The 23,370-nt window shown below is 36.9% G+C and overlaps 1 protein-coding gene across 2 annotated transcripts in view; it reads left to right on the forward strand.

Annotated features, from left to right (window-relative positions):
• The window catches only part of ZRANB1 (zinc finger, RAN-binding domain containing 1), a 39,387-nt gene extending 16,150 nt beyond the window's left edge, over positions 1-23,237 (forward strand). The window contains exons 3-10 of one of the 2 annotated variants that reach the window (XM_008589120.1): positions 4,818-5,005; positions 9,350-9,503; positions 10,746-10,817; positions 11,330-11,528; positions 16,974-17,094; positions 18,406-18,535; positions 18,724-18,953; positions 19,983-23,237. In XM_008589120.1, the coding sequence (XP_008587342.1) occupies positions 4,818-5,005; positions 9,350-9,503; positions 10,746-10,817; positions 11,330-11,528; positions 16,974-17,094; positions 18,406-18,535; positions 18,724-18,953; positions 19,983-20,201 (1,313 nt within the window). In that variant the 3' untranslated portion in view covers positions 20,202-23,237. The remainder of the gene's footprint in view (positions 1-4,817; positions 5,006-9,349; positions 9,504-10,745; positions 10,818-11,329; positions 11,529-16,973; positions 17,095-18,405; positions 18,536-18,723; positions 18,954-19,982) is intronic. The other variant, XM_008589121.1, reaches the window with a different exon arrangement.
• Positions 23,238-23,370: the final 133 nt, after the last annotated feature.

The raw sequence follows: 23,370 nt of genomic DNA on the forward strand, positions 1-23,370 counted from the left end.
GCAACTAGTAGATGATTGATTTGGTCTCCTCAAACTATTTCTGGGATTGTCCCTACTTGAAGATACACTTAAAAAAATTGAGGTTGGTGTTGGTAACACCAAGGTCAAGGGTTTGGATCCTCATATTGGTCAGCTGCCAAAAAAAACCCCAAAATATATTGAGGTAATTTTAAAAAGCAGCTCATGTTTTGAGTATTTTAAGAGTTTGCTGTGAATATCTAAGTCAGATTTGTGATTAAATTATAGCCAAATGGTTATGATACAAAGAAAAAGTACTACTGAATTTCCTTTTAATATGCAAAACCACTTAAATGAATTAAACTCTGGAGAGAGGAAAACTACCTAGACATTGTAGCCAGCCACATCTGCATCTTTCTGCTGACCATGGTAAAGGACATTCTGAACATTACCACTTAAAACTAACTTTTCTCTTTAAGGGTTCCTGAAATTGTGCCAGCTGACTCCAGGCCCACCCTGACCCCACAGCATAAACCATGCTGTGATGTCACAGCTACCATAGAACTCCAGGGTAGTGTTGGCCCATGTGGGCTCAGGTAAGTCCTGGCTTTTTTTTTTACCATTTGGCATTCTTTTCAAAGTTAGTTACCATTATGATTTTATGTCATAAAGGAAAATAAGGCAAAACTTTGAAAACTGTGCCATATATGGGGGAAAAAAATAAGTCTGTTTTCTAAACATCTATGAGCCAGCTCCATATTCTAACCAACGGAGTTCCATAGTAGCTGTGAAGTCCCCAATGAGTTATTGACCAATGGCTTCAAAATGTTAAACTCTATTCCTGGCGCAGTTTGCAGAACAAATATGAGCTGCTGCTTTTATTTATTTATTTATTTTATTTTATTTATTTATTAACTTTGTGGCTAGTAATATATATTATAGTAGCTTTCATTTATTCTTAGTTCTTCATGTTTTTAAAAGTGTATTAACACTTTCCTTTGTCTGTAATTATATATCTCTGTTTACCTGTGTATTTCATTCAGTCAATTTTGAATGCATGACGATACTTCAGGTTAGTTTTATAAAGTTAATCTTCTCAGAGTGTCTTCAGCTGTCTTTTTATAAGGGCACTTCAAAAAGTTCCCTCCTTCCATGAACTTTTGAAGTACCCTTGTATTTGCTTTCATAGCATGAAGGAGGGAGGGCCAGAGTAAGTAATGTGTAATATATGTTGGTTAAAATTTCAAACTATTAAGAGAAAGATTGCTTCAGTTCCTCTTGGAGCTGTTGTGAGATGTCAGTAACCTAAAAAGCATGTATAGATCATCTCTTTCTCTTGGAGCTTTTTGGTTTTTTTCCCTTGCATTTGTTCTATAATGTGATTTTAGCACTTAACATTTATTTGCTGTCTTTTCCTGCCTACCAACTCTTCTCCCTTCCTACTTTCCTTTTATCCCCTGATATTAAAAGGTTTTCAGATGTTTCGCATATACTTTGATTCTTTTTCCCCCCTCCCTAAGTAGAAAACATTTGATGGCTAAAACTTTAAATTATATGAATATGCACCAAAGCCTCTGAAATACCGTGGTTACAGTGAAAACCCACGAGTGAAGAAGCTGTCTAAACTTTTACCAGTAGTTCTTTTTAAGCAGTACATAATAAAGATATACCAAAAATTTGGAACTTCAGTGACATTCTCATGAGCTTTCTTTGGTAATAAATTTACTAATCTTTATTGCTGAAAACTTACCAGTCACTGAAACTATGAGCTCTTAAGTATGGTTAATGAAAAGAATGAAATTATACAATCCCAAAACATTTGGACAACAAAATACTTTTCTTTTAAATATTATTTTATGCCTATACTTAAATATGTGTTTTTCATGCTCTGGGAAGTTTGGAGAATTTTGTGCCCTGAAGAATAGAGAACAAAGTCTCATATTCTGCCTTCCTGTATTTATACCGTGCTAGAGATTGGGCAGCATACCCTATCTGCAGTTTAATGGGAAGATGGGAAGGAGTAATTAAGTTTTTTTCATATTTTGGATTAGGTCAAATGGAAATCCTAGTTGTGTGTGTTTGTGTGTGTGTTATCAGCTTTATTAAGATATAATTCACGTACATGTAATTTGGCACTTCAAGTTCTGTTTGTATTTTTTTAAAATGCCTTACTATGAAGGCACAGTTGGTGATGTTATAAATTAGTTTCGAAGCATAGTTCACTAACTTTTTTGTGCTATTTGGTCTGCAGCTCCATCCCCCATTGTGCTAATTAACTCCTAATTACAGAAATCCCTCAGAAACATTACAGAGGAAATGAATTCTTAGGAATTTCTAAGATAAAATTCTTCTAGACTTCACCTGTATGAAGAGTCAGTTAGGAATAGTAAAGATATGGTTAGAGCGCGGTGTTGTAATAATACCAAGGTCAAGGGTTTGGATCCCTGTACGGGCCAGCTGCCAAAAAAAATAAAGACAGTGATTTATAAGATCTCCCTATCTTCCAACCAAAAGGAAGAAGTTATTTGGTGGTGTTTAGGTTTAGATTACCTCGTCTTTTGCTGTAACACCAAAGTCAAGGGTTCAGATGCCTGTACTGTCCAGCACCGCACCCCCCCAGCCCCCCCCCCCAAGAAGATTACCTCATCTTTGTTTCTTGGAAATAAAAATATACACATACATATGCATATATTGTACAGATCTTCCTCTTTGCCTTTTCAAGTAAATTAATCAGACTTGAGTTGCTTTTGGAAGTGCTTGGAACATTTCTTACATAATACAAAGAAATTTTATAAATGGATATATTTTTAGGATAAAGCTAAAAACCGTGGAAAGGTGCAGTGGTGCTATATACACTTGGAAAATACTGCTTTGGTAGGACCGAAGGGAAAAGTAGTTGCCTTCATATGGAAGCATTGTGGAAACAAAAGGAGATGAGGTGGGCATGCTCAGCTCTATATAAAATAAACTGCGTTTAATTACTCAAAAAGTTATGGGCCCTACTGGGTTATTCTTAACTGTATTAAAACAAGTTAAGCAGAAGTTTTAGAGTTCTTTGTGTACTTGAGCCTAATAACTAGAAGTAGAAAAGTTAAAGAGAAAACTCTTTAACTATAGATTTGTTTTTAATTCAAGTAGCATTTTCTGTGTCTATTTTCAAGGCTTGTCTTTTTTTTTTTTTTTTTTTTTTTTTTTTTGTCTGGTGACTGGCCGGTACAGGGATGGAACCCTGGACCTCAGTGTTAGGTGCACCATGCTGTGACCAATTGAGCTAACCAGCCGGCCCTAGGCTTGTCCTTCAAAGGGAAGTCTTACCACCCTTGTCTCATACCAACCTTATTACATTTTAGCCTTGACGACTGCTTTAGGACACTCTTCCTTATAAAGATGTTTTGAAGCACTTTATAAAGGGGGGTGGGAGCTATAGCTGAACTTATATGTATATTATGTATATTAATCTACATTGGTACAAAAATAAAAATTTCTTTAGGAAGATATTTTCATTTAATATCATGGGTTCTTAACCTGAAAAATATATATGTCTGTGTTGTGGGCAGGGGGTCATTTTTCTGGGGAGATGTAGATTTGCAGAAAGGATCCTATGACCTTGGAGTTTGAAAAGTTTCGAAGCTGACTTTTTATGGCTTACGAATGTGATTGAAAGGACTGTTTTGAATATAGGAGTCATGCTTTTATTCTCTTTGTCTTTCTCATATTGCTTAGCATAGTGCTGTATATGTCACGATCATTCAATAAATATGGGAATTAAGTTATCATTTTAAAGCTTTGTTATCTTTAATAATGGAGAGGGATGGTTGCATTATACAAATCTCTTATACTCTAAGGAATATCTCATTCAATTCCTAATTCAAGATGGCAATTAAAAATACTTTTTTTGAAAGCACACTAAGAATATTTTTAGCTAGTATTAGCATTTTACCCAACAAATAAATTTGTTCTGATGTAACTTAGGAAACTCTTAAAATTGGAAGCCAATCTACACTTTCATTTTTTGCCAAGGCTTTTTGTTTATTATCCATATTGTCCTATATACTGCTTAGGTAAAGACAATAATTCTATTTACTAACATTAATTTGTGTTAAGATTAATCAAATGGTTCAGTGGGAATAGAAAGTTCTTTATGGAATTGGAAAAGGTGATACTTTTTTTTTAACTCCCTACCCCCAACTGGTTTGTTATATTTTATTTTAGTGTATTTTATTTGAAAACATCTGGTTCAATTTTTACTTTATTAATAATTCTTAATGAGTGTAAAGAAGACTTGGCTGTGAGAGATTCTAAAATCAAAATATTGCCAACTTTTACTTAAAATGAAAATGGTTTTGATCGCTCTAAGTTGTTTCAAAGCTAAACAGCAGTATGGAAAGCCCAGCCAGCATTTGTTTTGATTCTGCTTTAAGAATGCAGTGTAAAGAACAGCAGCAGCCCAACTACTGCTGGAAGCACATCCCTGCCTCCTTGGTTTTTGCAGAGTCAGGATGAATGCAGGACCAGAACAGGGATTTGGTTTCTTCTGTGAAGTCTAGTTTCTTAATACTAGGTTACTGATCCTTGATCCAATTAATATACTCCAGTAGTTCCTCTAAACCCCACGAGAGCGTGGAGCCAGCACTGAAGGTAAGGTAAGTGCCTAATAAGGCAGTTATAGTTCTGGAAAGAAATTTTTAAAAGGGGAATGAATAAACTAACTTTCCTTATCTTCCTTAGGACATTTAAACAATTCCCCAGGATCAAGGAAGCACAGAGAAATGCTTAGAGTTTGGAGTGAATACTACGGATTTGTGCTTTTTTGAAGAAAAATAGAATTAAATGCTTTTCTATCTTGATGCTTGTTTTAGGGGTTGTAGAAGGTGATTTAGCTGCCATAGAAGCATACAAGTCATCGGGAGGTGATATTGCACGTCAGCTTTCTGCAGATGAAGTGCGCTTGCTGAACCGTCCTTCTGCCTTTGATGTAGGCTATACTCTTGTGCACTTGGCTATACGTTTTCAGAGGCAGGATATGCTAGCAATATTGCTTACAGAGGTGAGTGTGGCATTTTGGTTAAATGTTCTTTTATATTAAGGAAATGTGTTCTTTAGTTTTTATCTTTGATGTTTTAATGTTTCTCCAAACAGTTCTTAAATATTTTAGGTTCTTTTCCCACCTTCTAAAAATCACATTAAACTTAAGAGACTTCAACAATATATAATTCTTAAGCGTATGTGCTTTTTTGGGGGGGGCAGCTGGAAAGTATAGGGATCCAAACACTTGACCTTGGTGTTATAATACCACACTCTAACCAACTGAAACAGTCAGCTGGTATATGCTTTTAAACAGGGCATTTTGCCATAGTATTTGATTGATCTATTATGTTTGATTAAAAAAAACTGGGATGTGTCTGTCATTCATTCACTCATTCAACTAACAAATGTTGAGTACCTATTATGTGCTAAGCACTGTGCTGAGAAGGAATAGAATTGTGAAGACATTGGCTCTTCCTTCACTGAATCTTCAGAAAAGTAGAGAAATGAACAGGTAGTTCTGTGCAGTGGGTACCCGGACAGATTGAAGTGCCAAGTGCTGTGTGAGTTCTACAGAAAGAGTTTTGAGGTGTCTTACGTTCTTTCTTACAGCAGGTAACATTTTAGCTAAGATTTGAAGGAGGAGTAGGAGTTAGCCATGTGAAGTGGATGGGTGAGAGAGGGGAGATGAGGAAACCATTTATTCAGGGGCCAGGGATTGTGGTAATTGTGATGAATTCAGACTTGCATGTAACTCGGCATGGTTGAGGTGGTGATTGGGAACTGAGAGAAGGGAAGTGAGAGAAGCAGGGGCCAGATTATGACAGATCTTCTGTGTCAAGCAATTTGAAGATTATTCTCGGGGCATTGAAAGACGTTAGGTAGGGCCGGCCCGGTGGTGCACTGCGTTAGTGCGCCACTTGGGAAGTGCGGCGGTGCTCCCACCGAGGGTTCGGATCCCACATATAGACCGGTTCCCGCTCACTGGCTGAGCAAGGTGCGGGAGCAGCGCCGAGGGTTGCGATCCCGTTGCCGGTCCCAGTCCGGTACGGGGGCGACACTGAGGGTTGCGATCCGTTGCCGGACATGGAAAAAAGACAAAAAAAAAAAAAAAGAAAGACGTTAGGTATAGGAGCAATGGAGCGACAAGAGCGGATTGTGTTTTGGCTGCTCCGTGTTGGAGAGTGGCAAGCCTGGTTAGGAGGGCATTGCAGTGATGCTGGCAGAAACTCTGCTGGTAGGGGAGTGGCCATGGAAATGGAAAGAAGTAGGCTCGTTTGAGAGAGATCATGGAGCTGTAGTTAGTCGTTAAGAAGTAGCTAGATTGAATGTGAAGAGTAATGGTGAAGTAAGGATCCAAGTTGATTCGGAGGTTTCTGGCTTACATAACTAGGTAGATGTTGCACATGATAGAGGTTGCAAATGAATTATTTAGGATGCAACTATATTGGCCAGGTAATTTTTATGTTATAAGAGAAATAGAGTGAAAGTACAGAGAGTCAGATCGATTGTGGATTCAAATTTTGTCAGTATACATCTTCTGTATACTTATATTTGTTCATTTAAATTTGCCTGTATTTGTGAACCATTATGCACAGAGTACTGTATGTGGATTAAAAAATATGAAGGTTAGATGAAAGCATGATTGAAATGGCTGGCTATTGTGTTTGGTAAGATTCCAGTGAAGAGAAAGGGGACGGTTTGAGAGACTGAAGGCCATCATGAAAACAAAGGGCAAGCTTACTGAGTGTAAGGGAGAAGGGTACTGTGTGAAAAGGAGCAGTGTGATTAGAGGGATCAGAGTTCTGGAACGTGGGATAGAACAGTTAGAGGTAGTTTCTATAGTGACTGAGGTCTGGCTGCATTTGTGTTGCAATGCCCAGTCACGTTGTATGTTAGGGAGGCTGTAAATGTGGAGTTGTAGTTGCTTGTGGTGGCAGGAGACAAAATAGAGAAAACAGCTGTGAGCTAGGGTTGAAGTCTTTAGGAGGTTCCCCTGAGGCTGCTAGAGGACTATCAGCAAGGTTCTGGAGGGGCTGTCATTAGTCACCGGCCTCCTAAGAGCAATATGGGGACTAACAGTACGATTATAGAACACCAGTGTATTTTTTATTTATTGCTATGCCACAAATTACCTGAAAACTTAGCAGCTTAAGACAACAAACATTTGTTCTCTCACAGTTTGTGAGGATCAGGAATCTGGGAGTGGCTTAGCTGAATGGTTTTGGCTTAAGGTGTCATGAGTTTGCATCAAGCTGTTAGCCAGGGCTGTAGTCATCAAAAGGCTCAACTGGGGCTAGAGAATCTGTTCCCAAGCTTACTCACATAGCTGTTGGCAGTAGGCTTCAATTCCTTGCCACATGGGCCCATCCGTAGGGCTGCTCATGATGTGGCAGCTGGTTTCACCCAGAGCAAGTGATTCTAGAGAGGGAGAGAGTGTGAGAGAGTGACCCAAATGAATTCTGCAGTGTGTTTTATAAACGAATTTAGCAAGTGATGTACTGTTACTTTTGCCACATTCTGTGGGACACATAGACCAACTCTGGTACAGCATGGGAGAGGTGGAGGGGGGTTGTTCCAGGTAAAGAACAAAATTGGTAATGGAATTTAGTCTCAGTGGAGTAGGTACTCCAAAGGGCAGAATTAAAGAGGCCAATAGGGAGATTGGGAGGGGGGCATTTTTAAATACATAAAATAAAATAAATAGGATTACAAAGGAAATCAGTTGTATTGAAATACAATTATCAAAATACTAAACCAAATTTGTGATATCTAAGAAAATGCATTTTAATATATTCAAGAAGTTAGTGAAAAAGCAAATTCCCATTCAAGTTCACAGACCCTTCCTGAATTCAGGGACCCTAAGTTAGGAACTACTAGCCTAAGGAGATGGTCGAGAATCATAAGGTTGAAGAGGCGAGAAGATGAGAGGCGGGCTTCAGGGGGGACATGTTCTGCTTAAGGATAGTGGTAGAAGGGGAATGCTTGGGAGGCCAAATTTTTCTGGGAATGTTCGCAATATTCAAGGTCCAGTCCAGGTTGTTTTTAGAAAGGGGCTGAAGACTAGCAGATTGGAATAAGCCATTTTTGAATTTACTTTTGGTGTCTGTTTTAACAATGTTACTTGAGAAATAGTTATATTCTGAAAATATTTAATATTTGGTTTTCCATATTTTGAGTTGCTTAAAGGTTGGGTTCATGGAGATAAGATATACTGAGAATTTTTATGGTGGTCCCAGCCAATAAAGTCTTGTAGACCTGAATTTTCATGTAGGAGTTTTCAAGATAGGGAGTTGGGTGGCTATGTTGGGTACACAGGGTTTTCGCAACATCATTTACTTATCTTGGCAGCAATTGTGGTTAAGTCGTCAATATGTTATGTGTACGTTATTAGTAAAACTTACACTTTGGCTCACTGGAAGATATGCTGTCTGACTTGTGACTGGAAGGCTGCATTTGGGAAGGTTGTCCAGGTTGGTGGCAGCAGAGAGCAGAGCTCACCAGCTCACTCAGGATTTGCACCAGACTTTTTCCTCACTAGCAAATACTCACCTTTGATTTCAGAATTCTCTGTATGTAGATTTCTTGAGCTCCACAAACTGAACTCAGCTGAAAAGTAAGGTGAAATATTTGCATCGTTAGTTGCTATTCAGCATTTTAAAAAGGGGAAGAATGTTTTAGCCGTCTATATTGTTGTATATCCTTCCTTAGGGGCCTCTGCCGTAGTGCTCACTGCAGCAGTGCTCACATCTCACTCTTGTCAGGCTGGACTTGGAAGGATTGCCGTCTGGGTTTAAACCTGGAAATGCCAAATGCTTTTTAAAAATTCAGAGTAGTAACTAAGAGGTAGGGGGAAGAGATTTGAGGTCAGTGGGAACTAACCCTTCAAATATTGTGCCTTCTTTATTCCAAGTCAGAATACTTGAAACGTGGGAAAAGAGTATTTGCAGTTTTCTCTTTCTCTGTGAGCTGTAATTTCCTGTTTTTTAAGAATGTTTTTATTGGGTGCTTGAAGGTTAGTCTATTTAGGTCTAGGTATTCTGTCCTCCCTCCCCTTCCTGTGATGTACCTTATGAACAACATCTTTTTACATAAATTTTTAAGTACATCTTTGGGTATTTCCTTGGGATAAATTCTTAAGTAAAATTACTAAATCAGAGGGTAAAACTTTTTTTGGCTGTTTTCCTGAAAAATTGTACTGATATATACTTTCACTAGTAAGGAAATAATACCCAATATATTTTAAGATTAAAAAAACAACAACTTTGAGTTATTGGGAAATTTTGATAATTTCTTTTAAATACTGTTGTTTTCTACTCCATTTATGATAAATGAGATGCAGAGGAAAGTGTCTTTTGTATTTAAGGTGTCTCAACAAGCAGCAAAGTGTATTCCAGCAATGGTGTGTCCCGAACTGACAGAACAAATCCGGAGAGAAATAGCTGCCTCTCTTCATCAGAGAAAAGGAGATTTTGCTTGCTATTTTCTAACTGACCTTGTAACATTTACATTGCCAGCAGGTAACTCCAACATTTAATATGAAAAGAAGTTTCCATTTTATTATAGTTTTATTTTTAGGTGTGGGTGAAAAATGTGTTGGTGTTAGAAAGCAGATAACTTAGCTTCTATGTGTGCATCTTAAATTACTTGACTGTCCTATTTATGCTGGAAGTGACTAGTACAAGGGCTACTTGTAAACAAATGCTTTAATTATCTGGGAGGAAGACAGCAGCTGATAGCAACTGATTTCTTGTGGGCCTTAGATATTTTTTAAAAATCTGTTTTACCCATTTCTTTTTCTGTTTGGTTTTAAAATATCCTTTTTCAAAGTTTCCTTTTAAAAATTTTCCCCTTCTTTTCATGCCAGTTTGTTAATTGAAATTAGATAGCTATTGGTTAACTGAAATTAAGAGAGGATCAGAACATGAGCTTTTGATGAGGATACTGGCATTCTCTTGTACGTGTGTCATTCCTTTTTTACTTATTACATTTTTCTACTTATGTTGTGAAGCAACTTTTCATTTTTCAATTCAGGGAAAGTCGAAAATGTTTTCCAGGATGCTTTTTGTCAGTTGGCCTTGAATAAATACACCAAACATCAAAGATTTCTAAAATAAAGCTTCCATCTGAGATCTAAGCATTTGAGCTTTTATATTCAGGGGCGTTTACAAATGGTAGGTCATGAAGCCATCTAAAATGAGAGCAAATTTCATTTGAAATGTACTCTGTATATATTTAAGCTTACCCCAAATGATGATTGGATTTTTATTTTGAATTGAAAATGCCTTTTTTGGAAAAAATTATTTTTAAGGGTCACGCTTCTTACTCTAGGCTACTCTATTAAGTAACCTGAATACAGCATAGAGAATTTGAAGAAGGTGACAAAATGGTTGTGTGCCAGAATGCATGGCTTTTATAAGATTCTAAATTCTGAAAATAGTAGGTTTGAGTACAGGTTACCAGTGTGAGGAGAAGAGAACAAATAAAAATTTGTATGTAATTATTGGTCCCAGTGTCATTTTAAAAATTATTTTTAAATAAATCCAAGTTTCGATAATGAAGTACAGAAAGGAAATATTTTACATGACACACACAGACACACACATACATTATACGTGCACATTTAAAAAAAGGCTATTTGACAACGTTCAGTGGAAAGGGAATTATTGGAGTTATTTTAATGAAAGTTATTATTAGATGCTAGGATCAAGTTTTCTAAATTATGAAACATAAGATCTTTTAAGTCTGCTTTTTCTTTTTAGATATTGAAGACTTGCCCCCAACAGTCCAAGAAAAATTATTTGATGAGGTGCTTGATAGAGATGTTCAAAAAGGTAAGTATGGAATTAATGAGTATAATTTTACCTTTCATTTGATCAATGAACTTTTGCTTTGTTTTTGTAAGTTACGGTTTAGTGTGGTGTATGGTCAACTTGCTTTATCTTTTATTAAAATTAGAGATGTAAACCCCTTAAGAGCTGTGTCATACTATACGGTTAAAAATGCTCATTTGCAGCTCTTAACTGTGATAGAGTGAACGTGTAAAGAAAGGTGTACGTGTTTTAAAACCTTAGTTTTCTACTTCCTATTCCAGAATGAGTATATTTCTATATTAAACCTTTTTAGAACATGAAATTGTAAAGAATGTAAAAGTTGAGTTATTCTAGAGCCACAAGATGTTTCACCTACTCAAAAGTTTATATTTTAATTGATAAAATTTATTTAGATATTTATTAGTAGTTTAAATATAAGCCTTTTTACATCTAGAAAATGTTTTTCTCCCCCCTGAATATTCTATAATTCCATAGGCATGAAAATGAACATGTTATTTAAATTCCTCATATAGAGTTAGAAGAAGAATCCCCGATTATAAACTGGTCCTTGGAGTTAGCTACACGTTTGGATAGTCGACTGTATGCACTTTGGAACCGGACTGCAGGAGACTGCTTACTTGATTCAGTACTACAAGCTACCTGGGGCATTTATGACAAGGACTCAGTGCTTCGGAAAGCCCTGCATGACAGCCTGCATGACTGTTCACATTGGTGAGCTGGCATCCTTTCCTGTTTCACTCCAGAAGTGCGCTTGTTGGATGGTTTCCTTGTAGTGCTAGGATACTTATGTCTCAGTTATATTTTCTATGGAAACTAGAAAAAATAGTTTTTAGTTTTAGACATTAAGACACTTGAGCATCCATCTCAATGGTTTTTCTTTTTGTTGAGCTTTAAAATAGAAACATTTGAAGCTTTAAAATGGAAATATTTATTGTTTCTCTAAAGTAGAAACAATGTATTTTAACATTTCAAATACAACATTTCAAGTTACAATGGCCTTAAATTTTGATGAGGTCTTTGCTGGTATTTTTAAGCAGTTATGATTTTATATTTTTGTTCAGCTTTAAGAGATTATGTTGTCAATGGATTGCTATTTTTTTTTTCCTGAGGGAGACAGTCTTAAGATCATGTTTTTAAATTTTGCAAACTTTTAAAACTGCAGGAAAAGTTAAAACAAAATCAGCAACAAATCCCAGGATCTCCTTCATTTGATTGACCAGTTGTTACGTTTTGCCACACCTGCTCCATCTCTGCATACATAAAAACTCTCTGGGTCAATTAGTTATAGATAATAAAGCTTTACCCTTCAGTATTTCAATGTGTACTTTTCCAGAATAAGAATTGATTCAGTTATCCGACATACAGTCCATATTCACATTTTTCCAACTATCTGAAAATGTCCTTTATATGTATATTTTTAAATCTAAGTTTTAGTCATTGTCTTGTCTTGAACTGTAAATTCACCCATTGAGGTATCAATCACTGGAAACAATGACTGTGAATTAATAGTTTGGTCTTTACATTTATTTGACCTATGGTATTTTCTTGGTTCTGTGAATACATTACCTCATTTGGTTATTATATAAATGATAATGTAAATTCACCCATTGAGGTATCAATCACTGGAAACAATGACTGTGAATTAATAGTTTGGTCTTTACATTTATTTTACCTATGGTATTTTCTTGGTTCTGTGAATACATTACCTCATTTGGTTATTATATAAATGATAAAATTGAGGCTCCAAGAGGCTAAATTAAATTGCTCATTATTGTAGTTAGTAATTGGCAGAAGCCATTTAAAAATTTATATTATTTTCCCTTGAGGAGCATGAAAATATGCTTTTTTCTCCTGTATCTTATTGAATACTTACAAGTAATGCTAATGGCTTTACTCCAGTGGTGAATTTTGTTGTTAGTATTTAGTGATGACATGAAGTCCATTAGAATATAAATTCCCATGAGAACAGAGATTTTATCTTGTTTATTCAGTACCTAGACTATTTCATACATAGTAAGTGCTTAGTAAATACTTCTTTTGAATGAAAGTGTTCTAGAATTTGGAAACAAGAATAATTTAATTACTTTCTTGAGAGCTAAATTGAAGATCAAAGCATAATGCAATAGAGTAAAAATTTGTGGTAACCTGAATAAAATAAAATAGTTCCCTGGCTGCCACGCCTGAATGGTAACCTGATTGGATGTATAATATAGCTAAAGAAAGCATGCATGCATCACTTAGGTGGATGACTTAGTCATTTGGACTTTGTGCCTTTTGGTGGAGGTGGCTGCTGTGGATTGATCTGATAGTATGGGCGAGACCATTCCTATTTTGAGGTGGGTTCGCTAGTCTAGGTAAGCTTGATATCATTTAATGTCAGTCTGTCTGACTTGTCTTAATCAGATTGCATACTCACCAAGCAACGTTCTGAAGACCATTTGGCCATGTCTCTGGGTCTTCCTATGCTGAGAGGATGAGAGTGGTTTAAGTTCCCGTTAGTGGTTTCACAGGCCTGCCTTGTAAATTTGGTTAATGTGACTCTGTCCTGGAAGAGGGATCTATTCCCTGGTGTTGAAGACGTCTAGCTTCTTAGCCCGAAAGCCAGATATGGACTATGATAAATCTGCTATTTTGCAAGTCCCCTTTAAAAAGGCAGCCCAGTGGTCTTTGCTTTGGCTGTAATTTTCTGACCTTGTTGTAAGCCTGAAAGTACATTGTAAATTTCATCAGGCGCTATCTTTTCCGAATTCTGAGCTTCGTTTTTTAAAAGACGTTTGTGGCTAGTAGTAATTGCTTTGGGGCTTATGCTACCTATTTCTCGAAGCTGGCAGTAGGTGATCTTCTGGATTGGAACTGCCCCTAATGTTTCTATCAGGACTGGAATTCTGAGGTGTTTCTGAGTCATTTGAGGTCCCAAAAATCTAGCACAGAGGTACGGAGAAAAAGGGTACCTCAGTCTGAGTTAGTAAATGGGCTCTGTGGGGGTGTGGTTGTTAGGATAAGAAGGAACTAGGCTGTTTGTTTACAGCCACTGGTCAGTGGTGTTGGAGCAGAACTCTCAGTAAGTTATCCTGACGCCAAAAAGATGCTTTAGGAGTGAGGACCCAGAGCATCCCAAAACAAAGTGTGCCTTGGTACCACCTCCTTTGATCTCTGATATTGGGGATCTTTGCCTGATTTTAAAGTTTGTGTATAGAAAGCTGCATTGATTATAGTGATCACGCAAACATCATTAGGGTATCTTGGGGGTAAGGTGGGGATGAAGATTATCTTAATGGGGTGAGAAGAAGTGTTAGCGCTATAGATTTGGGTTCAGTGACATGGATCAAATAAATAACCTTAATAAATAACCCTTAGATTGTTCCTATGTTGAGTTGGGACAAGTTTGTTCACTGGGCTTTTTGCCTATTAGATGGTAGAACTGGAGGGGATAAGCAACCTTGTGTCCTGTTCTAGGCCAGGAGAGGAGGAGCCAGTATGTCACTTGTGTAGTCTCCTTTTTACTCCCCGCTTTGCTGAGGTACCCTTTGCTGTATGATACATATCAACTGGAATGAAATGTTTACTTAACTCATGTAAAGATATCTAGTAAGAACTGAGAAAGCAGTATTATTTAAATCCCTCCCCCATCACTTCAGGATAAGGCTATTTTATGTGATAGCTATGCTGTTCTGTTGAATACCCATGATTTTAGCTGACTCAAGTTCTCAAGACAATGTGTTGCTTTTCATTGATATGTCAACCCAATTTTTAAAGGGCAGGTGGGGGTAATTAATGTAAGTTGGCAAAAAAGTCAGTACAGGATTTTAGAATTATTAATGTTTTTGTTTGCTCATCTTTAAAGGGGTTGTCTCACTGAGTTGCCGGTGTTCTTTATGTATGAAGTCCCTCATTGTATGTATATATGTTCTGCAGATATTTTCCTCCATTCTGTGGCTTGTCTTTCCACTTTATTAGCAATGTCTTTTGAAGTGCAAAAGTCTTTAATATGGTGAAATCCAATTTATCAGTATTTTTCTTTTATCGTTCATGCTTTTGTTGTTGTAGCTTAAGACATCTGTCTAGCCTCCAAAGTCCTGTGTTTTCTTCTAAGAATTTTATAGCTTTAACCTTTACAGTTAGGACTATGATCCATTTTGAGCTAATTTTTGTTTGAAGTTTGAGATGTAAAGGTCTAAATTCATCTTTTTTGCAGGTGGACATCCAGTTGTCCTAGTATCATTTATTGAAAAGACCTCCCCCCCATTCTGTTGCTTTGGCACTTATGTCAAAAATTATTTGACCATTAAGGGTTTGTTTCTGAACTCTGTTTTTTCTTGTTAATGTATGTCTGTCCTTGTGTCAGTACCAGCATATCTTGATGTTTGTAGCTTTGTAATAAGATTTGAAATAAGGAGTGTAAGTTGTCTTTGTGCTTCTTTTTCAAGATTACTTTGGCTATTATGAGTTCTTTGGATTTCTGTGTAAATTTTAGGATCCAGCTTACCAATTTCTGCAAAAAACCTAGCTGGGACTTTCATTGGGATTTTGTTGAATCTATAGATTAATTGAGGGGGAAGGGTATAGCCAGCTTGACAATATTGTATCATCCAATCTATGAATGTGGAATTGGGTTTTGAATGTTAAATCAAATTTGTATTCTTGTATTACTTGGTCCTATGTTGCTGGATTTGTTTGCTTGCTTGTTCTTAATGAACCAGGCAGCTTTGGAGTTTAGGTCTTGGTGTGGTGCAGTTTATTTGAACTAGTTATTTGAATGTTTCTTTTTAAAATATATTTTATGAAATTCTCTTATTCAGTAGTTTTTCTAGAGGAGTTTCGAGTGCAATCATCATTGAATTGCTGGCTGACTTAGCTGTCTCATCATAAAATAATTTTAGGCACTAACCAACAAATTTCTAACTGTATACATCTTTCAGTATGTAAACAATTTCTGTGTTTGATATTTCTCCTCGAACTTTTCAAAACAGTGTATTTCATCATTGATGCTAAACCACTCAATATATTTTGTGTATCTTAGCTGTTGTAAAACATTTTGCATTTGGAAAAATAACCCTCAGTTACCTGAAATATGAATTTTTTTTTTTAAATGAAGTAAGGGTTAAACCTCTGAAACCTTATGTTTTAGTTCTTTTAGAAAATCTAAAATATAATAATTTTCTGTGGAGCCCTCCATTAAATTACTGTGAAGATACTTGTGACACTAACACATTTAATTTTTTCTATGCAGGAATTTTCAACAGCAACAGATTGTTTTCTTGTCTTTTGCTTCTTTTACTAGAATTCAAATGCATAAAAGAGAAATGTGATGTTATAAGCAGCTTAAATATCTGTCTTCACTTCAGAGGTCTTGGCTGGCTTGTTTTGTAAGACATTGCAGGAAAAAATCACAATTTTGAGCATAATTATTTCTGGGTTTAGTTAATTTTAACTTGATGTGAAGAAAAGGAATAGGTTCTGTTTTTAGTAAATCAGTCTACCAGTGACCCACTTTTATTTGTATTTATTTTTTTTGGTGGCTGGCCAATATGGGGATCCGAACCCTTGACCTTGGCGTTACAACTAAGTGACCGTGCCCTAACTTTGATTTTAGATCTTCATAATTTAATACGCTGAAATATTTAAAGGGGCATTAAATATAAAGACAGAATTGTCTTTTTTTAAAAAAAGTTATCAGGTGACCATAAGAGAGAAATAATTTTATTTGTGGAAAGTAATCTTTGGGTAGTGATCTTGATATTCCTGTGAACATATGGGATATTTTCCATTCATTGTTTATACGGTGACCAAGTAGTGATATACTGATATAGAAATGTAGTGTCTTTATTGTATCCAACATATGAGATGACTGTTTTGAATGTTTTTTTTTGAGTTTGCAAACCATTAGTAGACAATTTAAACTAACCGTTCTCATCACTAGTGTTTGAAGTTTGATGAAAGTGTGAGTAGTGAATCAAATTCTGGCTGCAGCTATGTTGAAAGATGTCTACTGGCAGAATGGAGGCATTTTTAATTTGAAAAATATATTGCAAGCCAGGTAGAATTAATAAAATTGTTAATCTCTCCACACGAACTGTTTAAAGACTACATTAAATAAATGATTAGAACATTAAATGTACTGCTTATAGTAGGCTTTTTATTGTTTTGCTTTTTTAGGTTTTACACGCGCTGGAAAGATTGGGAATCATGGTATTCTCAGAGCTTTGGTTTACATTTTTCCTTGAGAGAAGAACAGTGGCAAGAAGACTGGGCGTTTATACTCTCTCTCGCCAGTCAGGTAAGGGTGCCTTGAGCCTTGTTTCTATGAGAAAAGTAAGCCACATGGTCTAAATTCCTTGATTTACTTGAGCAAACCTTGTTGGAGGCAGTGTGGTGCAAAGGAAAGGGTGCTGGACTTGGCATCAGTCGACTTGGGTTCTAGTTGTGAGTGCTGTTTATCAATACATGACCATAGTAAGTCCTTACTGCAGAACACGGAGAGTAATATGTTTCTTCTCTTAAGAGATAAAAACTCAAAATGAAAGTCGTGATTATTGTAAGCACTGATATAGTTTTGAGATTGTTCTTCACTCTCCCTAGGCATAGGAGTTTTATGCCTATTTTACCTCCCTTCAGGTTTTTTCTTGTTCTGTATCTGAGGTGGGGTCTTACCCAAGATCACTGAACTAGTAGTAGGTCCTTACGTGCTGGTGCTGAGCTGTGTAGCCCTGAGGAAGTCGTCCGTCTTCTAACACTCCCTGGTGATGAGGCTGTGTTCATGTGGTGGAGTCAAAGGAAAGGGCACAGTCTAGCTTACTCTGAATTACTACAGGAATGATTTCTAATTAATGTGAATGAAGTTTTTTGGTTTGCTAACACATTCTTTTTATAAGTGAAACTTTCCCATAACAGAACTGTGTAGGGTTGTTCCTCTTGGGCTCTTGGTTTCATGCTAGTTTTATTTTGTGAAGCACGTTCAGTATACTAAACTGTAAAGTTCAAATATATGCACAGCAAACCTCTCCATAGTTCATTTGTATTCCTAGTACCTGCTGTAGTTGGGCAGGGTTCTCAGTGGCTGTTCTACATGCAAGACATTTTCCTCATGGCCAGAATCATGGTAGTTGGAAGACAGACCCATTTGGTATTAGTAATTCACAAGTTAGGTGATACTGCCATTAAGGTCTGTATGAAATAACAAAGCTCGTCTTCTTATTTCAGGAGGACTTAGTTATAGGTAGTGCTTTCATAGGTAATTTAGCCAGAATGTGATTTTATAAAGCATCCCTTGCTATCTGAATCATCTCTGGTTCCTGAGATTGGAGAGTGAGTAGTAAGTAGTAGCAAGGTTGGGTAGTCAGGGATAACTCAAAATACTCATTCATCTATTTGGTTTGTGAGTTTGGACAGTGAATGATACCGGGACACAGACTGTAGGTTTCTGTTACAGTTTTATTGGACTTTATTATTTGAGGAGTCAAATGCTTCTTTAACTTGACATGTTTTTCTTGAAAATGAATTGAGATAGTATACTGAACTACGGTAGTATTGTTTGTGGTACTAAGTGTTTTAAAGGAAATTGCCTTTTGTGTTTTTTTATTCCATACAGCCTGGAGCAAGTTTGGAACAGACGCACATTTTTGTGCTTGCACATATTCTTAGACGACCAATTATAGTTTATGGAGTAAAATATTATAAGAGTTTCCGGGGAGAAACTTTAGGATATACTCGGTTTCAAGGTAAGCTATTCTTCAAGAGCATTTTAGAAGCCTCTTTACTTACTATTATAATGTAGTTTGCAAGCACATCCTTAAGTAATTAACTGGGGAGAAGGATCAGAGTGGCTCTTGGAGGTCAGAAAGTAGAACTACGGGAAGTGGGCTATTTTGACCTAGTTGCGTTGTGTTTTTCTTTACTTTCTTTCCAGGTGTTTATTTGCCTTTGCTGTGGGAACAGAGTTTTTGTTGGAAAAGTCCGATTGCTCTGGGCTATACAAGGGGCCACTTCTCTGCTTTGGTTGCCATGGAAAATGATGGCTATGGCAACCGAGGTGCTGGTGCTAACCTGAACACGGATGATGATGTCACCATCACGTTTTTGCCTCTGGTTGACAGCGAAAGGAAGTTACTCCATGTGCACTTCCTTTCTGCTCAGGAGGTAAACAGTGTGTTTCTCTTGTTAACTACTTAAAATAGTAAACTTGTACCAGAACCCAGCATAGGGCACCTTTCAGGGGTGGTTTTATCTGCACTACCACTTAAATTACAGAACAAAATAAAAAAACAAAAGAAGGAAACAAGGAACTAAAGAGTAAAGTCCCTGCTAATGATAGTGGAGTGCTAAGGAGAAAAACTAAAAAATGGGGATTTGTTATTTAAATAGGGTGGTAAAGGAAGAGGTCACTGAGAAGGTGAAGTGAGTCTTGCAGAATCTGGGAGATGAGTTCTAGGAGTTGCAAGGCACCAGTGTGGCTTATGGGAAGTGAGTAGTGAAGGGGAAGAGGTCAGAGGAGGTAAGGGTAGGGAGGGGCTGGGGTCATCAAAGGCCTTTTAAAGCGTTGGCTTTTACTCTGGATAAGCTGGGACACCAGCTCTGCTGAGACTAGAAACCAGGGCTATGGCAGTAGAAGAATACCAGGTAAAGCCACTGTAGATAGATATAGGGGAGCGAAAGGGTGGTGAGAATGTACAAAAGAACACTCTCTCAGGAAGCCCATATTCTTATAAAATTATGTTTTTTATTTAATAAATTAGTAATTTTCATAAAATGTTTATAATCACATTGAGAAAAAAAATTTATAGGTCATAACTTGTATAACTTCAGCCTGTACATAACTTAACTGAGTAAACTTACCTTGTCATGTGTTTGATGCTGTTGACTTTCTGGCATTTTTTTTTTGCCAGGATCAGTTTATTAGAACACTTGCTTTTTGCTATCATATCAAACCAATCTAGGGTGTTCTTCCCTCTAGCTTTTTATGAGTTTTCCTACTGATATCTTTTTAAAATTTTATCAGAGCAAACTGGGTTTTAATCATAAAACTGATGAGAGGTTGAAACCATGTGTGAACGGACAGTTGCTTTGGCCTTTTCACCATTTATCATTCCAGCTGTAGGTTTGTTAAGTTTCTTCTATCAAGTCTCTGATCTGTGGTATGTTCCCCTTTTCTTCATGCTCCTCTAAAAGCTAGGTAACGAGGAACAGCAAGAAAAACTGCTCAGGGAGTGGCTGGACTGCTGTGTGACCGAGGGGGGAGTTCTGGTTGCCATGCAGAAAAGCTCTCGGCGGCGAAATCACCCCCTGGTCACGCAAATGGTAGAAAAATGGCTTGACCGCTACCGACAGATTCGGCCTTGTACTTCCCTGTCTGATGGAGAGGAAGATGAAGATGATGAAGATGAATGAAAAAATCAAAGAGCAGAAGACAAAGGCATTGGATTTGTGATGACCCCGAAACGTCAGTGTGGTGTTCCAAGCAGAGTGCACAGCATGGAGTGAACCGGATCTGGGAAGGTCTGCTCGGAAGTATTTTTGATTCACACCCAGTGGAAAGAATGCATCTGCTGTGTGAGGAGACAGAGAACTTTGGTTGGACTACAGTTTGTAAAGAAACTAATTTTATTAAGACAGAACTTTTTTTTCCTTTCAAATTGTAAATCTGTCTATAAATGTAACGCATGTGGTTGTGTAAGAAATTGTGTAATAGGAAAAGTTGTACCAGCATCTTCATAATATTGATAAATTTTTTTCCAGCATGGGCACTTACAAAAAGCACATGGCAGATGACTTTGTTCCTTTGAGATACTATATTTTCAGTAGAACATGGCATTCTACTTTCACCTTAAAATATTCATTTTACATTAAATCTCGAGATTTGGAAACTTTTTGTACAAATTATCCACAGCAAAACATAAAAATAAACAAGCTTATATTTTACTGATAATTTAGTTCCTGTTGTGCCCAATGAAATAAAATCAAATCTTTTAGGAACACACTAAAAAAAAAAAAAAGCTAAGAACTTTTTATTGAGTGAACTTCAAATAGACATTGTTTCCTTGTTTTGAAGAGGGGTTTTGGTTTCTATTATTATTGTCTTTTTAAGTTTGTTGATATGCCCCTTTCCAGTATTTCGGTATTTATTTGCTTGGAAGAATGCCCTATAATTAGGGTCTTATTGCAGACTCTGGGCAGCAATCTGTTTGTGAGTAGTTATTCCCTGGTTGGAAAGGGAGCAGCACCACTCATCACCAAATGGATTGTGTGACATTGGCTCACTTGGATTCCATTGACAATGTTTTACTCCCAAGTTGCTATGCAGAGGATCTTTGGATTCTTCCTTTTATCACCTCTGCTCTAAGCAAATCCTGTTAGAAGGGCATGCCTTTGCTTAGGCTCATTGGGAATGCCAGTTCAGTACGGAATAAAGATTTAAAAAATGCAACAAGGTGGTAAATGCATTTTATAATGAATTTCTCAGCGTGTAGCCTGAGAATTTTTGCATGTTGGTTAATTGTGGCCATTCTTATTTAAAGTTAAAACTATAATCTTAGGTAGAAAAACTTTTTATAAAAAGTATTATTTGACCACTTCAGGTGTACATTCAGTACTGGGTAAAAATTTCAGACCTATCTCAGGAACACAAAAAGACTTAGTGTCCTGATAAGCACTTTGTAGACTATTGATGTGGCAAGGAATTTGGAAAGAAGCCCCAGATACATACACCCCCCCCCTTTTGATTTAGAGGCTGTGAAAACCTTTAAATATTTGCTTCTTGTTTTCTCTTTAGTTTTGTTTAGATGATACTGAAATGTGTGCAACCTCGAACTTGATGCCACAATACTAAAAATAGAATAATACCCATGAGCTGTCATGTCTTTAGTTCTTTCTCCCTTTCTGAACTCAGTAAAAGGTGTTCCAGGATGAAAGGATCATTGCTGCATGCTGAAAGTTGCAGGAAAAAATTATTTTTGCAGTATGGGTCCATATAAATGAATTTTGATATAATAATGGTAAATGTTAGTTTCAAGTGGTTAATGTTTTCTTGCAAATTGACTCTATGACTTGCTTTCATTTTGGTCAATAGTTTATAATCAAGTTTTTAGATGGCTATCATTCTGACTACTTATCATAACATCTCTCATAACTTTTCTCCATGTATAGAGATAATTCTTTAGTGGGCAGAGGTCCTGTTCTAGTTGCCTATTAGGCAAAATCTGCCCTCTCAATTGAAGAAGCCAAAGAGAAATGTTGGAGGGAAAAGCATCTGGTCAGTGGGAGTCTACATTGTAGTCAGTGCTGTCCAGAGAACTACAGGCTCAGTAGTTAGCATCTACCTGTGTGTTGTGGTCTGGGGAGTGTCGTTTTCCCTGTGTTCCCTCTTTATTTATTTATTTATGATTAGTGACCCTGACCACATATAGTTTGATAGGTATAGCATTCTTCCCTGTGGGAAAGAATTATAGATGGTTCCATTTCCTAGGCTCCAGAAATGGAGCTTTAAATGGTTTTCATAGCAGACTGGCTGTTAAAGGCCAAAATTTTTGGTAAATGAATGCTATGTGAAGCTCTTGAACTATTAAACAGCCATAATTATAGTCCCAAGATAGAGTATGTAGTCCTTTGTCAAAGATTGTGTGTTTGGGTGACAGATGAGTGTCTTACTGACTCTGGACAGTCATACCGTTGGTTCTTTTTCTAGGGCAAAACCAGTGTAGTGGTTTCTGTTCTGACCTGTTCCTCCTTGGAGTCAATTTATACATAATATTCCCAAAGGACTGGGCAACAAAAAATCTGATTAAACAAAACCCAGGTACACCATGGATTTGGACCTGCCTGCTTATGTTTTGACTTAGGCTCATCGTGTCCCAGACTTAATGGATGTTATGGTAAAGTAACTGTTGTGCCTAGATGCTTGGGGCCTCCTTTCATGCATATTTCACCACCTACTTGATGAATGGTTATGAAGAGAATGTTAAACTACCTTTCTCTCCCTGGGGTGATAGGTCAGCGGCTATGTGCTCCATCTCTCTCTATGTGGGGCTGTAATGTAATCTTTCATGGCAGATTTGGGGTGGGGCCACCACCTTAAAATGAGCGAGGGGACAAGGCCAGCAGATGGATGCTTTGAGACACTTTTTTTTTTTTTTTTTTTTAAATGGGAAGGGAAGGGTAAGAAGGGGCTCGAAGGGAGTTTGATACTTGGAATTGTTGGACTTAACACTTGCAGACACCGTGAGTATGAAGGGCTTAATGACATTTTAAAAAAGATTCGTCACGTCAACTTAAAATTTTTAACTAATGGAAATGGCCAATGTTAATTATTTTGCAGCATTTCTTTGTAATTGTCACAATTGTTAGGTTATTGGCAAAAAGTTTCAAGATTCACTTTCCTTCTTTGAGTCAGGTAATTTTGCTTTTGGGTAAATTAAAATTGAAACTCTACAAGTTGACCAACTTTGTTTCTTGAATTGACTTAGCTCTAAACCACTATTTAATCTTAAGGATGGCATGATTTGATAATGATGGACTTGTGTGAGGTTTTGATTCTTTAATTAAACTCTACCACATGAGGTAA

Source organism: Galeopterus variegatus, unplaced genomic scaffold (assembly GCF_000696425.1).
Source record: "Galeopterus variegatus unplaced genomic scaffold, G_variegatus-3.0.2 Scaffold5219, whole genome shotgun sequence".
Lineage (NCBI taxonomy): Eukaryota > Metazoa > Chordata > Mammalia > Dermoptera > Cynocephalidae > Galeopterus > Galeopterus variegatus.